The sequence below is a fragment of the Oncorhynchus tshawytscha genome, unplaced genomic scaffold (genome assembly GCF_018296145.1).
Source record: "Oncorhynchus tshawytscha isolate Ot180627B unplaced genomic scaffold, Otsh_v2.0 Un_contig_17399_pilon_pilon, whole genome shotgun sequence".
In the NCBI taxonomy this organism is placed as follows: domain Eukaryota; kingdom Metazoa; phylum Chordata; class Actinopteri; order Salmoniformes; family Salmonidae; genus Oncorhynchus; species Oncorhynchus tshawytscha.
In genome coordinates, this window is record NW_024608831.1 from 30,001 (window position 1) to 45,625 (window position 15,625).

Here is a 15,625-nt window from a genome sequence, read left to right on the forward strand (position 1 = left end):
TCCCAGCCCTACTCCCAGCCCTACTCCCAGCCCTACTCCCAGCCCTACTCCCAGCCCTACTCCCAGCCCTACTCCCAGCCCTACTCCCAGCCCTACTCCCAGCCCCAGCCCTACTCCCAGCCCTACTCCCAGCCCCTCCCAGCCCTACTCCCAGCCCTACTCCCAGTCCTACTCCCAGCCCTACTCCCAGCCCTACTCCCAGCCCCCAGCCCTACTCCCAGCCCTACTCCCAGCCCTACTCCCAGCCCTACTCCCAGCCCTACTCCCAGCCCTACTCCCAGCCCTACTCCCAGCCCTACTCCCAGCCCTACTCCCAGCCCTACTCCCAGCCCTCTCCCAGCCCTACTCCCAGCCCTCCCAGCCCTACTCCCAGCCCTACTCCCAGCCCTACTCCCAGCCCTACTCCCAGTCCTACTCCCAGCCCTACTCCCAGCCCTCCCAGCCCTTCTCCTCCCAGCCCTTCTCCCAGCCCTACTCCCAGCCCTACTCCCAGCCCTACTCCCAGCCCTCCCAGCCCTACTCCCAGCCCTACTCCCAGCCCTACTCCCAGCCCTACTCCCAGCCCCTCCCAGCCCTCTCCCAGCCCTACTCCCAGCCCTTCTCCCAGCCCTACTCCCAGCCCTTCTCCCAGCCCTACTCCCAGCCCCTACTCCCAGCCCTACTCCCAGCCCCTCCCAGCCCCAGCCCTACTCCCAGCCCTACTCCCAGCCCTACTCCCAGCCCTACTCCCAGCCCTACTCCCAGCCCTCCCACTCCCAGCCCCCAGCCCTACTCCCAGCCCTACTCCCAGCCCTACTCCCAGCCCTACTCCCAGCCCTACTCCCAGCCCTACTCCCAGCCCCTAGCCCTCCCAGCCCTACTCCCAGCCCTACTCCCAGCCCTACTCCCAGCCCTACTCCCAGCCCCTCCCAGCCCTACAGCCCTTCTCCCAGCCCTACTCCCAGCCCTACTCCCAGCCCTTCTCCCAGCCCTACTCCCAGCCCCTCCCAGCCCTACTCCCAGCCCTACTCCCAGCCCCCAGCCCTACTCCCAGCCCCTCCCAGCCCTACTCCCAGCCCTACTCCCAGCCCTACTCCCAGCCCTCCCAGCCCCCCAGCCCTACTCCCAGCCCTACTCCCAGCCCTACTCCCAGCCCTTCTCCCAGCCCTACTCCCAGCCCTACTCCCAGCCCTACTCCCCCTACTCCCAGCCCTTCTCCCAGCCCCTAGCCCTCCCAGCCCTCCCACTCCCAGCCCCTCCCAGCCCCCCTACTCCCAGCCCCTAGCCCTACTCCCAGCCCTACTCCCAGCCCTACTCCCAGCCCCTCCCAGCCCTACTCCCAGCCCTACTCCCAGCCCTACTCCCAGCCCTACTCCCAGCCCTACTCCCAGCCCTACTCCCAGCCCTACTCCCAGCCCTACTCCCAGCCCTACTCCCAGCCCCCTACTCCCAGCCCTCCCAGCCCTACTCCCAGCCCTACTCCCAGCCCTACTCCCAGCCCTACTCCCAGTCCTACTCCCAGCCCTAGCCCTACTCCCAGCCCTACTCCCAGCCCTACTCCCAGCCCTACTCCCAGCCCTACTCCCAGCCCTACTCCCAGCCCTACTCCCAGCCCTACTCCCAGCCCTACTCCCAGCCCTACTCCCAGCCCTACTCCCAGCCCTACTCCCAGCCCTACTCCCCAGCCCTACTCCCAGCCCTACTCCCAGCCCTACTCCCAGCCCTACTCCCAGCCCTACTCCCAGCCCTTCTCCCAGCCCTACTCCCAGCCCTACTCCCAGCCCTACCCAGCCCTACTCCCAGCCCTACTCCCAGCCCTACTCCCAGCCCTACTCCCAGCCCTACTCCCAGCCCTACTCCCAGCCCTACTCCCAGCCCTACTCCCAGCCCTACTCCCAGCCCCTCCCACTCCCAGCCCTACTCCCAGCCCAGCCCTACTCCCAGCCCTACTCCCAGCCCCTCCCAGCCCTACTCCCTCCCAGCCCTACTCCCAGCCCTACTCCCAGCCCTACTCCCAGCCCTACTCCCAGCCCCTCCCAGCCTACTCCCAGCCCTACTCCCAGCCCTACTCCCAGCCCTACTCCCAGCCCTACTCTCCCAGCCCTACTCCCAGCCCTACTCCCAGCCCTACTCCCAGCCCTACTCCCAGCCCTACTCCCACTCCCAGCCCTACTCCCAGCCCCTCCCAGCCCTCCCAGCCCTACTCCCAGCCCTACTCCCAGCCCTACTCCCAGCCCTACTCCCAGCCCTACTCCCAGTCCTACTCCCCTACTCCCAGCCCTACTCCCAGCCCTACTCCCAGCCCTACTCCCAGCCCTCCCAGCCCTCCCAGCCCTACTCCCAGCCCTGAAAGCTCAAAGCTCTTATTGTCTGTGAAACGCCACACATCCCAGTCTTCTGCAAACCCCGCGCTGTGTGCCCATAAAAACGTGTCTTCAGCAGGAACCCGTCCAGACAGCCATTCCCGACGTTCCTGTCTGTTTTCCCCACAGTTGGCACAGTGGTGAGAGTGTTTGAGCGGGCGGCGGATGAGACCATTTCTTGACAATGAGAAACCTGTGTGAGCAGAGGCAGAAGGTTTATAAATGATTCATTATATTAAAAGAGAATCTGACTCCCTCCGGAGAGGAGGGCGCTGTAGGTATGAGAACACAGCATGTGTTCCCACCATCATACTGTCAGGGCTGTCCAGATGTGTTTTCCCCTCTCTCTCTCTCTCTCTCACACACACACACACACACACACACACACACACACACACACACACACACACACACACACACACACACACACACACACACACACACACACAACACACACAGAGAGAGAGACAGCGAGAGTTAAAGGCTATTATGTTGGTAGGATGTGTGTGTCTCATCAGAGAATGCCATGTACTCCACCCTCTACACACACACTATAACAGGATCCCATACAGCCTTTATCCACCTATTGGCTGTTCTCTGTCTCTCTGGCATCAAGGCATGTGTGTGTGTGTGTGTGTGTGTGTGTGTGTGTGTGTGTGTGTGTGTGTGTGTGTGTGTGTGTGTGTGTGTGTGTGTGTGTGTGTGTGTGTGTGTGTGTGTGTGTGTGTGTGTGTGTGTGTGTGTGTGTGGCAGCATTGTCTGTATCCAGAACTAGATGAGGCGTATAGCCAACACAGGAGCAGCCAGGAGAGCTCATTTGTTTGGGATTAGAATCTCTCATCCTGATCATGTAAAGAACTATATTGTCTAAACAGCTGGCTGAGGTGGGTGGTGAGCTTCGGTTGACCTTTTCTAAGACAATTTTATTTGCATAGCACTTTGGGAAAAACATCCCAGAATCCTTTTCACCTCTTTCAGTCCCCTGGATTCACGAGCGAGTGGCTGACCACGAAGGCACTCAACAAACACAGACTGTCAAATCAGAGACACCCACTACACACACACACACACACACACACACACACACACACACACACACACACACACACACACACATGTGCACACACACACACACACACACACACACACACACACACACACACACACAAACACAGGCACACACACACACACACACACACACACACACACACACACACACAAACTTACACACACACACACACACACACACACACACACAACACGTGCAGGACACACACACACACACTGTACACACACTTTTCCACTCTCACACACACTACTGTACACACCCTTTTCCCCTCTCTCCTGTATATTACCTCTCTACACACATACACACTACACACACCTTTTCCCTCAAACCTTATCTCCACCAATACACACACTCATTTCCCTCCTTCTCTCCTGTATATTACCTCTACTGTACACACCCTTTCCCCCTCTCTCCTGTATATTACCCTCTACTGTACATTACCCTTTCCCCTCTCTCCTGTATATTACCTCTCTACTGTACACACCCTTTCCCCTCTCTCCTGTATATTACCTCTCTACTGTACACACCCTTTTCCCCTCTCCTTTCCCTCTCTCCTGTATATTACCTCTCTACTGTACACACCCTTTCCCCCTCTCTCCTATCTACCTCTCTACTGTACCCTTTTCCCTCTCTCCTGTATATTACCTCTCTACTTTCCTTTCCCCCTCTCTCATGTATATTACCTCTCTACTGTACACACCCTTTTCCCCTCTCTCCTGTATATTACCTCTCTACTGTACACACCCTTTTCCCCTCTCTCCTGTATATTACCTCTCTACTGTACACACCCTTTTCCCCTCTCTCCCTCTCCCTCTCTCTCTCCCTCTCTATCTCTCTATCTCTCCCCTCTCTATCTCTCGTGCCCTCTCTCCCTCTCTATCTCTCTCGCCCTCTCTCCCTCTCTCTCCCTCTCTCCCTCTCTCCCTCTCTATCTCTCGCGCCCTCTCTCCCTCTCTATCTCTCGCGCCTCTCTCCCTCTCTCTCTCTCGCGCCCTCTCTCCCTCTCTCTCTCTCGCGCCCTCTGTCCGTTTCTCCCCCGCTCTGACCACATCCACTAAAGTCCCTCCACAGGCACGCAGTGTGCAGAGTGTTGGAGGCGTGTAGTGCTGACACTTTCCCCCAGCCCTCCAGTCCTGCTCTGGCCTGGCTCCAGCTACAGCCTGGCTCTCTGGTTCTGATCAGACGGGCCCCCGCGCTCCAGTCCCTGGGGGGTCCAACTCTCCCACTCCACCCCCTCCAGAACACAAAGAGAGAGGGGGCCAGCTAAACTCTTGTCCTCCCACCACAGTTGTTTCCAAACCAACAGGAATTTGGCTACCAGTTCCTTTAATGTTTTCAAGATGACTCTGACTGTTCTGAGGAAATCCCCCCATTTTAGTAGCCATTTGAAATTCCTTTTTGTTTTTATTGCGAGGAAGTACGCACCGAGTTCCTCAGTCGGCTCCCAGGCTTCGTTCTGTGCAGTCTGTCAGTCAGTCTCTCTCTCTCTAGTGACTTTTCCAGGGTTGAGTTGCTGGGTTCAACTCAGAGCTGTTTGTCTGGGACTATTTCTGCAGTCTGGTTAGTTTCAGTGTTCGTCTGGGTTCCTGTGACTGTGACATGGTATTACTGTGATAGGACACGTCTGTTGTTCTGAAATCAACTGAAGGACAGGATTGGAATATTCCACTGACCAGAGAGCAAAGAGTCTGCTGCCACTAACAGTATGTTCTTACTGGGTAAGTAGAGACTGGACTCTCTCCTTCTATTTCAATTCAATGGGCTATGACTCTCTCTCTCTCTCTCTCGTCTTGTCTTAATGTGGCAGATGCCAGTCAGCCAGCCAGCCAGCCAGTCAGTCAGCCACGGGTTGGTTCGCTACTTCACCTTGTTTCTGACTCACAAAGTTCACAAAGACAAAGTTCCTGGAGAAAAAAATAACTTTTCTGACGTTAATGTTCGATCACTCAGCTCTTCCTTCTATTGATTCAGTCTGAGAGAGGAAGGGAGGGGCTTTATTTTCTGGGCCTAGATGACAGGGGAAACGTTGGGGAGTATAATCATAAGCACACGCTGTATGCTGAAGGTTACACATACTGCCTCGTGATATTGACTGTTGACTGACTGTGGGAACACAGTGGGTTTGTCTCCCATTCCTTCTCAGATAGTTGGCAGATGGAGTGATTCACATCTCTGCATTGTGTCTGTTTTAGAGACATCTGTGTGGTGTGTGTAGATATGTGTTGTCTGTAGATATGTGTTGTCTCTCCTCTCCTCCCTCTCTCTTCTTTCCCTCCCTCTCTCTTCTTCTCCCTCCCTCTCTCCCCTCTTCCCCTCTCATCTCCTCTCTCCTCTCCTCCCTCTCTCCTCTCCTCCCTCCCTCCCTCTCTCCTCTCCTCCCTCTCTCCTCTCTTCCCTCTCTCATCTCCTCTCTCTCTCCTTCCCCTCTCCTCCCTCTCTCCTCTCCTCACCCTCCCTCCTCCCTCTCTCCTCCCTCTCTCCTCTCCTCCCTCCCTCTCTCTTCTTTCCCTCTCCTCTCTCTTCTCCTCCCTCTCTCCTCTCCTCCCTCCCTCTCTTTTCTTTCCCTCTCCTCTCTCCTCTCCCTCTTTCTGATCTGTGCTGACCAGTGAGCTATGGAGAGCAGGTTGATGCAGTCAGCCTTCCACTCAGCCAGCCTTCCACTCAGCCAGCCTTCCACTCAGTCAGCCTTCCACTAAGCCAGCCTTCCACTCAGCCAGCCTTCCACTCAGCCAGCCTTCCACTCAGCCAGCCTTCCACTCTGCCAGCCTTCCACTCAGCCAGCCTTCCACTCAGCTAGCCTTCCACTCAGCTAGCCTTCCACTCAGCTAGCCTTCCACTCAGCTAGCCTTCCACTCAGCCAGCCTTCCACTCAGCCAGCCTTCCATCCAGTCAGCCAACCAGTCAGTCAGTCATCCAGTCAGTCAGCCAGCCAGTCGGCAATCCAGCAAGATATATATACAGTGCCTTGCGAAAGTATTCGGCCCCCTTGAACTTTGCGACCTTTTGCCACATTTCAGGCTTCAAACATAAAGATATAAAACTGTATTTTTTTGGGGAAGAATCAACAACAAGTGGGACACAATCATGAAGTGGAACGACATTTATTGGATATTTCAAACGTTTTTAACAAATCAAACACTGAAAAATTGGGCGTGCAAAATTATTCAGCCCCCTTAAGTTAATACTTTGTAGCGCCACCTTTTGCTGCGATTACAGCTGTAAATCGCTTGGGGTATGTCTCTATCAGTTTTGCACATCGAGAGACTGAAATTTTACAGTGTGTCAGCTAACCTTTAGCTCGGAAAGCTCTCGCCAGCTCGAACAACGCGACTCTAACCAGAGCATAACGGACCTATTTCTACCATCCCTGGATTCCCACCGCAAACGGAACATTTTTCAGCTGGATCTTCACAACTAGCTATCTAGCTAAACCGCAACCCCGGATGATTACTCCTGGCTAGCGCTTCCACCCACTTAGCGTGAAGCTAGCCCGGCCAGCGCACCTGTACTACCACCGTAGCATACTCCTGGGCTACAGTACCCGGGCCCACGACCGGTCTATCGATGTCACCGCACGAAGAGGAATAAACAGACTCACCCCATCGCGACGTCCCCCAAAGGCCAACTCTCTAGCCCTCGCTATCTCCCTGCTTGCTAAACTCGGCCTGCTAACTGCTAGCTTGTCTAGCCCCGGTCCGCTAACTGCTACCTTGTTTAGCCCGGGCCTACGAACTGTTAGCTTGTTAGCACAGGCCTGCTAACTGCTAGCTTGTCTAGCCCGGGCCTACGAACTGTTAGCTTGTTAGCACAGGCCTGCTAACCGTCTGAATCGCCGCGTCCCAAACACTCACCGGACCCATATATACTTTCTATCTCTTCTTGATTTTTAATCTGTTTATACCTTTCCGGAAACCTGCCTCACCCAATGTGATACGGAATCGCTATTATTTTTAATTTTTAGAACACACTCAAGAACCTCCAGAAGCTAACCAGCTAACTAGCTACAAGCTATTTAGTCATTGTTAACTTTTTTCAACCTGGATAACACTCGCCAGTCCAGCTTCCCTGCCCCATCCACCGCTGCCCCCTGGACACTGATCTCTTGGCTACATAGCTGATGCACTCTGGACTGTCCATTAATCACGGTACTCCATTCTGCTTGTTTATGTTTTATCTGTCGGCCCCGTTGCCTAGTCAACGCCATTTTACCTGCTGTTGTTGTGCTAGCTGATTAGCTGTTGTCTCACCTACTGTTTAAGCTAGCTTTCCCAATTCAACACCTGTGATTACTGTATGCCTCGCTGTATGTCTCTCTCAAATGTCAATATGCCTTGTATACTGTTGCTCAGGTTAGTTATCATTGTTCTAGTTCACAATGGAGCCCCTAGCTCTACTCTTCATACCCCTGATAACTCCTTTGTCCCACCTCCCACACATGCGGTGACCTCACCCATTACAACCAGCATGTCCAGAGATACAACCTCTCTCATCATCACCCAGTGCCTGGGATTACCTCCGCTGTACCCGCACCCCACCATACCCCTGTCTGCGCATTATGGGAATGTACTTCCGGCGCCGACAGAGATGGCCGCCTCGCTTCGCGTTCCTAGGAAACTATGCAGTTTTTTGTTTTTTTTACGTGTTATTTCTTACACTAGTACCCCAGGTCATCTTAGGTTTCTTTACATACAGCCGAGAAGAACTACTGAATATAAGATCAGCGTCAACTCACCATCAGTACGACCAAGAATATGTTTTTCGCGATGCGGATCCTGTGTTCTGCCTTACAACCAGTGTAACCGAGTGGATCACATGCAGCGACCAAAAAAAAAAAACGACTCAGAAAAAGAGGGAAACGAAGCGGTCTTCTGGTCAGACTCCGGAGACGGGCACATCGTGCACCACTCCCTAGCATTCTTCTTGCCAATGTCCAGTCTCTTGACAACAAGGTTGATGAAATCCGAGCAAGGGTAGCATTCCAGAGGGACATCAGAGACTGTAACGTTCTCTGCTTCACGGAAACATGGCTAACTGGAGAGACGCAATCCGAAGCGGTGCAGCCAACGGGTTTCTCCACGCATCGCGCCGACAGAAACAAACATCTTTCTGGTAAGAAGAGGGGCGGGGGCGTATGCCTTATGACTAACGTGACATGGTGTGATGAAAGAAACATACAGGAACTCAAATCCTTCTGTTCACCTGATTTAGAATTCCTCACAATCAAATGTAGACCGCATTATCTACCAAGAGAATTCTCTTCGATTATAATCACAGCCGTATATATCCCCCAAGCAGACACATCGATGGCTCTGAACAAACTTTATTTAACTCTCTGCAAACTGGAAACGATTTATCCGGAGGCTGCATTCATTGTAGCTGGGGATTTTAACAAGGCTAATCTGAAAACAAGACTCCCTAAATTTTATCAGCATATCGATTGCGCAACCAGGGGTGGAAAGACCCTGGATCATTGTTACTCTAACTTCCGCGACGCATATAAGGCCCTGCCCCGCCCCCTTTCGGAAAAGCTGACCACGACTCCATTTTGTTGATCCCTGCCTACAGACAGAAACTAAAACAAGAAGCTCCCACGCTGAGGTCTGTCCAACGCTGGTCCGACCAAGCTGACTCCACACTCCAAGACTGCTTCCATCACGTGGACTGGGAGATGTTTCGTATTGCGTCAGACAACAACATTGACGAATATGCTGATTCGGTGTGCGAGTTCATTAGAACGTGCGTTGAAGATGTCGTTCCCATAGCAACGATTAAAACATTCCCTAACCAGAAACCGTGGATTGATGGCAGCATTCGTGTGAAACTGAAGGCACGAACCACTGCTTTTAATCAGGGCAAGGTGTCTGGTAACATGACTGAATACAAACAGTGCAGCTATTCCCTCCGCAAGGCTATCAAAGCTAAGCTAAGCGCCAGTACAGAGACAAAGTAGAATCTCAATTCAACGGCTCAGACACAAGAGGTATGTGGCAGGGTCTACAGTCAATCACGGACTACAGGAAGAAACCCAGCCCAGTCACGGACCAGGATGTCTTGCTCCCAGGCAGACTAAATAACTTTTTTGCCCGCTTTGAGGACAATACAGTGCCACTGACACGGCCTGCAACGGAAACATGCGGTCTCTCCTTCACTGCAGCCGAAGTGAGTAAGACATTTAAACGTGTTAACCCTCGCAAGGCTGCAGGCCCAGACGGCATCCCCAGCCGCGCCCTCAGAGCATGCGCAGACCAGCTGGCCGGTGTGTTTACGGACATATTCAATCAATCCCTATACCAGTCTGCTGTTCCCACATGCTTCAAGAGGGCCACCATTGTTCCTGTTCCCAAGAAAGCTAAGGTAACTGAGCTAAACGACTACCGCCCCGTAGCACTCACATCCGTCATCATGAAGTGCTTTGAGAGACTAGTCAAGGACCATATCACCTCCACCCTACCTGACACCCTTGACCCACTCCAATTTGCTTACCGCCCAAAAAGGTCCACAGACGATGCAATCTCAACCACACTGCACACTGCCCTAACCCATCTGGACAAGAGGAATACCTATGTGAGAATGCTGTTCATCGACTACAGCTCGGCATTCAACACCATAGTACCCTCCAAGCTCGTCATCAAGCTCGAGACCCTGGGTCTCGACCCCGCCCTGTGCAACTGGGTACTGGACTTCCTGACGGGCCGCCCCCAGGTGGTGAGGGTAGGCAACAACATCTCCTCCCCGCTGATCCTCAACACTGGGGCCCCACAAGGGTGCGTTCTGAGCCCTCTCCTGTACTCCCTGTTCACCCACGACTGCGTGGCCATGCACGCCTCCAACTCAATCATCAAGTTTGCGGACGACACAACAGTGGTAGGCTTGATTACCAACAACGACGAGACGGCCTACAGGGAGGAGGTGAGGGCCCTCGGAGTGTGGTGTCAGGAAAATAACCTCACACTCAACGTCAACAAAACTAAGGAGATGATTGTGGACTTCAGGAAACAGCAGAGGGAACACCCCCATCCACATCGATGGAACAGTAGTGGAGAGGGTAGCAAGTTTTAAGTTCCTCGGCATACACATCACAGACAAACTGAATTGGTCCACTCACACAGACAGCATCGTGAGGAAGGCGCAGCAGCGCCTCTTCAACCTCAGGAGGCTGAAGAAATTCGGCTTGTCACCAAAAGCACTCACAAACTTCTACAGATGCACAATCGAGAGCATCCTGGCGGGCTGTATCACCGCCTGGTATGGCAACTGCACCGCCCTCAACCGTAAGGCTCTCCAGAGGGTAGTGAGGTCTGCACAACGCATCACCGGGGCAAACTACCTGCCCTCCAGGACACCTACACCACCCGATGCTACAGGAAGGCCATAAAGATCATCAAGGACATCAACCACCCGAGCCACTGCCTGTTCACCCCGCTGCCATCCAGAAGGTGAGGTCAGTACAGGTGCATCAAAGCTGGGACCGAGAGACTGAAAAACAGCTTCTATCTCAAGGCCATCAGACTGTTAAACAGCCACCACTAACATTGAGTGGCTACTGCCAACACACTGTCAATGACACTGACTCTACTCCAGCCACTTTAATCATGGGAATTGATGGGAAATGTTGTAAATATATCACTAGCCACTTTAAACAATGCTACCTTATATAATGTTACTTACCCTACATTGTTCATCTCATGCATACGTTGATACTGTACTCTACATCATCGACTGCATCCTTATGTAATACATGTATCACTAGCCACTTTAACTATGCCACTTGGTTTACAGACTTATCTCATATGTATATACTGTACTCGATATCATCTACTGTATCTTGCCTATGCTGCTCTGTACCATCACTCATTCATATATCCTTATGTACATATTCTTTATCCCCTTACACTGTGTATGACAGTAGTTTTTTTGGAATTGTTAGTTAGATTACTTGCTCGTTATTACTGCATTGTCGGAACTAGAAGCACAAGCATTTCGCTACACTCGCATTAACATCTGCTAACCATGTGTATGTGACAAATAAAATTTGATTTGATTTGATTTGATTTGCCCTGAATATATTCTACCATGCCCAGAAACCTGCTCCTCTTATTCTCTGTCCCCAACGCTCTAGGCGACCAGTTTTGATAGCCTTTAGCCGCACTCTCATACTACTCCTTCTCTGTTCCGCGGGTGATGTGGAGGTAAACCCAGGCCCTGCATGTCCCCAGGCACCCTCATTTGTTGACTTCTGTGATCGAAAAAGCCTTGGTTTCATGCATGTCAACATCAGAAGCCTCCTCCCTAAGTTTGTTTTACTCACTGCTCTAGCACACTCTGCTAACCCTGATGTCCTTGCTGTGTCTGAATCCTGGCTCAGGAAGGCCACCAAAAATTCAGAGATTTCCATACCCAACTATAACATCTTCCGTCAAGATAGAACTGCCAAAGGGGGAGGAGTTGCAGTCTACTGCAGAGATAGCCTGCAAAGTAATGTCATACTTTCCAGATCCATACCCAAACAGTTCGAACTACTAATTTTGAAAATTACTCTCTCCAGAAATAAGTCTCTCACTGTTGCCGCCTGCTACCGACCCCCCTCAGCTCCCAGCTGTGCCCTGGACACCATTTGTGAATTGATCGCCCCCATCTAGCCTCAGAGTTTGTTCTGTTAGGTGACCTAAACTGGGATATGCTTAACACCCCGCCAGTCCTACAATCTAAGCTAGATGCCCTCAATCTCACACAAATCATCAAGGAACCCACCAGGTACAACCCTAACTCTGTAAACAAGGGCACCCTCATAGACGTCATCCTGACCAACTGGCCCTCCAAATACACCTCCGCTGTCTTCAACCAGGATCTCAGCGATCACTGCCTCATTGCCTGTATCCGCTACGGAGCCGCAGTCAAACGACCACCCCTCATCACTGTCAAACGCTCCCTAAAACACTTCTGTGAGCAGGCCTTTCTAATTGACCTGGCCCGGGTATCCTGGAAGGACATTGACCTCATCCCGTCAGTTGAGGATGCCTGGTCATTCTTTAAAAGTAACTTCCTCACCATTTTAGATAAGCATGCTCCGTTCAAAAAATGCAGAACTAAGAACAGATACAGTCCTTGGTTCACCCCAGACCTGACTGCCCTCGACCAGCACAAAAACATCCTGTGGCGGACTGCAATAGCATCGAATAGTCCCCGGGATATGCAACTGTTCAGGGAAGTCCGGAACCAATACACGCAGTCAGTCAGGAAAGCTAAGGCCAGCTTCTTCAGGCAGAAGTTTGCATCCTGTAGCTCCAACTCCAAAAAGTTCTGGGACACTGTGAAGTCCATGGAGAACAAGAGCACCTCCTCCCAGCTGCCCACTGCACTGAGGCTAGGTAACACGGTCACCACCGATAAATCCATGATTATCGAAAACTTCAATAAGCATTTCTCAACGGCTGGCCATGCCTTCCGCCTGGCTACTCCAACCTCGCCCAAGCCTCTCCAGGTTCTCCTTTACCCAAATCCAGATAGCAGATGTTCTGAAAGAGCTGCAAAACCTGGACCCGTACAAATCAGCTGGGCTTGACAATCTGGACCCCCTATTTCTGAAACTTTCCGCCGCCATTGTCGCAACCCCTATTACCAGCCTGTTCAACCTCTCTTTCATATCGTCTGAGATCCCCAAGGATTGAAAGCTGCCGCAGTCACCCCCTCTTCAAGGGGGAGACACCCTGGACCCAAACTGTTACAGACCTATATCCATCCTGCCCTGCCTATCTAAGGTCTTCGAAAGCCAAGTCAACAAACAGGTCACTGACCATCTCGAATCCCACCGTACCTTCTCCGCTGTGCAATCTGGTTTCCGAGCCGGTCACGGGTGCACCTCAGCCACACTCAAGGTACTAAACGATATCATAACCGCCATCGATAAAAGACAGTACTGTGCAGCCGTCTTCATTGACCTTGCCAAGGCTTTCGACTCTGTCAATCACCATATTCTTATCGGCAGACTCAGTAGCCTCGGTTTTTCGGATGACTGCCTTGCCTGGTTCACCAATTACTTTGCAGACAGAGTTCAGTGTGTCAAATCGGAGGGCATGCTGTCCGGTCCTCTGGCAGTCTCTATGGGGGTGCCACAGGGTTCAATTCTCGGGCTGACTCTTTTCTCTGTATATATCAATGATGTTGCTCTTGCTGCGGGCGATTCCCTGATCCACCTCTACGCAGACGACACCATTCTATATACTTTCGGCCCGTCATTGGACACTGTGCTATCTAACCTCCAAACAAGCTTCAATGCCATACAACACTCCTTCCGTGGCCTCCAACTGCTCTTAAACGCTAGTAAAACCAAATGCATGCTTTTCAACCGATCGCTGCCTGCACCCGCATGCCCGACTAGCATCACCACCCTGGATGGTTCCGACCTTGAATATGTGGACATCTATAAGTACCTAGGTGTCTGGCTAGACTGCAAACTCTCCTTCCAGACTCATATCCAGACTTACAAGCATTTCGCTACACTCGCATTAACATCTGCTAACCATGTGTATGTGACAAATAAAATTTGATTTGATTTGATTATCAAACATCTCCAATCGAAAATCAAATCAAGAGTCGGCTTTCTATTCCGCAACAAAGCCTCCTTCACTCACGCCGCCAAGCTTACCCTAGTAAAACTGACTATCCTACCGATCCTCGACTTCGGCGATGTCATCTACAAAATGGCTTCCAACACTCTACTCAGCAAACTGGATGCAGTCTATCACAGTGCCATCCGTTTTGTCACTAAAGCACCTTATACCACCCACCACTGCGACCTGTATGCTCTAGTCGGCTGGCCCTCGTTACATATTCGTCGCCAGACCCACTGGCTCCAGGTCATCTACAAGTCCATGCTAGGTAAAGCTCCGCCTTATCTCAGTTCACTGGTCACGATGGCAACACCCATCCGTAGCACGCGCTCCAGCAGGTGTATCTCACTGATCATCCCTAAAGCCAACACCTCATTTGGCCGCCTTTCGTTCCAGTACTCTGCTGCCTGTGACTGGAACGAATTGCAAAAATCGCTGAAGTTGGAGACTTTTATCTCCCTCACCAACTTCAAACATCAGCTATCTGAGCAGCTAACCGATCGCTGCTGCTGTACATAGTCTATTGGTAAATAGCCCACCCATTTTCACCTACCTCATCCCCATACTGTTTTTATTTATTTACTTTTCTGCTCTTTTGCACACCAATATCTCTACCTGTACATGACCATCTGATCATTTATCACTCCAGTGTTAATCTGCAAAATTGTAATTATTCGCCTACCTCCTCATGCCTTTTGCACACATTGTATATAGACTCCCCCCTTTGTTTTCTACTGTGTTATTGACTTGTTAATTGTTTATTCCATGTGTAACTCTGTGTTGTCTGCTCACACTGCTATGCTTTATCTTGGCCAGGTCGCAGTTGCAAATGAGAACTTGTTCTCAACTAGCCTACCTGGTTAAATAAAGGTGAAATAAAAAATAAAAAATAAACAGTGTGTTTATACAGTACAGTGGGTTTGTACAGTACAGTGGGTTTGTACAGTACAGTGTGTTTGTACAGTACAGTGGGTTTGTACAGTACAGTGGGTTTGTACAGTACAGTGGGTTTGTACAGTACAGTGCGCCCCAATCCCATTCATCCTGTTATTGTGGAGGATAATTCCCATAGTGACGACAGAATGTCACGTCCCAGTGCCACAGTGATGGTATGGATGTCACATCCGAGCAGATTAAACAATCTCAATTGGCAAAGATGACCGTCCCCCAACACTTAGAGACAGATTATAAAGATGACCGTCCCCCCCAACACTTAGAGACAGATTAGAAAGATGACCGTCCCCCAACATTTAGAGACAGATTAGAAAGATGACCGTCCCCCAACACTTAGAGACAGATTATAAAGGTGACCGTCCCCCAACACTTAGAGACAGATTAGAAAGATGACCGTCCCCCAACATTTAGAGACAGATTAGAAAGATGACCGTCCCCCAACACTTAGAGACAGATTATAAAGATGACCGTCCCCCAACACTTAGAGACAGATTATAAAGATGACCGTCCCCCAACACTTAGAGACAGATTAGAAAGATGACCGTCCCCCAACACTTAGAGACAGATTAGATGTGGGGAAACCCTGTCTAATGTGTGATAATCCCTGCTTCTGTGGAGAGCCTGGCTTTATGGGGTCTGTGCTGCTGGAG

The 15,625-nt window shown here is 51.6% G+C and overlaps 1 protein-coding gene across 1 annotated transcript in view; it reads left to right on the forward strand.

Annotated features, from left to right (window-relative positions):
* The first annotated feature begins 4,371 nt into the window (after positions 1-4,371).
* The window catches only part of LOC121843877 (BAH and coiled-coil domain-containing protein 1-like), a 48,054-nt gene continuing 36,800 nt past the window's right edge, over positions 4,372-15,625 (forward strand). The window contains exon 1 of the mRNA XM_042313739.1: positions 4,372-5,129. Within this exon, the coding sequence (XP_042169673.1) occupies positions 5,117-5,129 (13 nt within the window). The 5' untranslated portion in view covers positions 4,372-5,116. The remainder of the gene's footprint in view (positions 5,130-15,625) is intronic.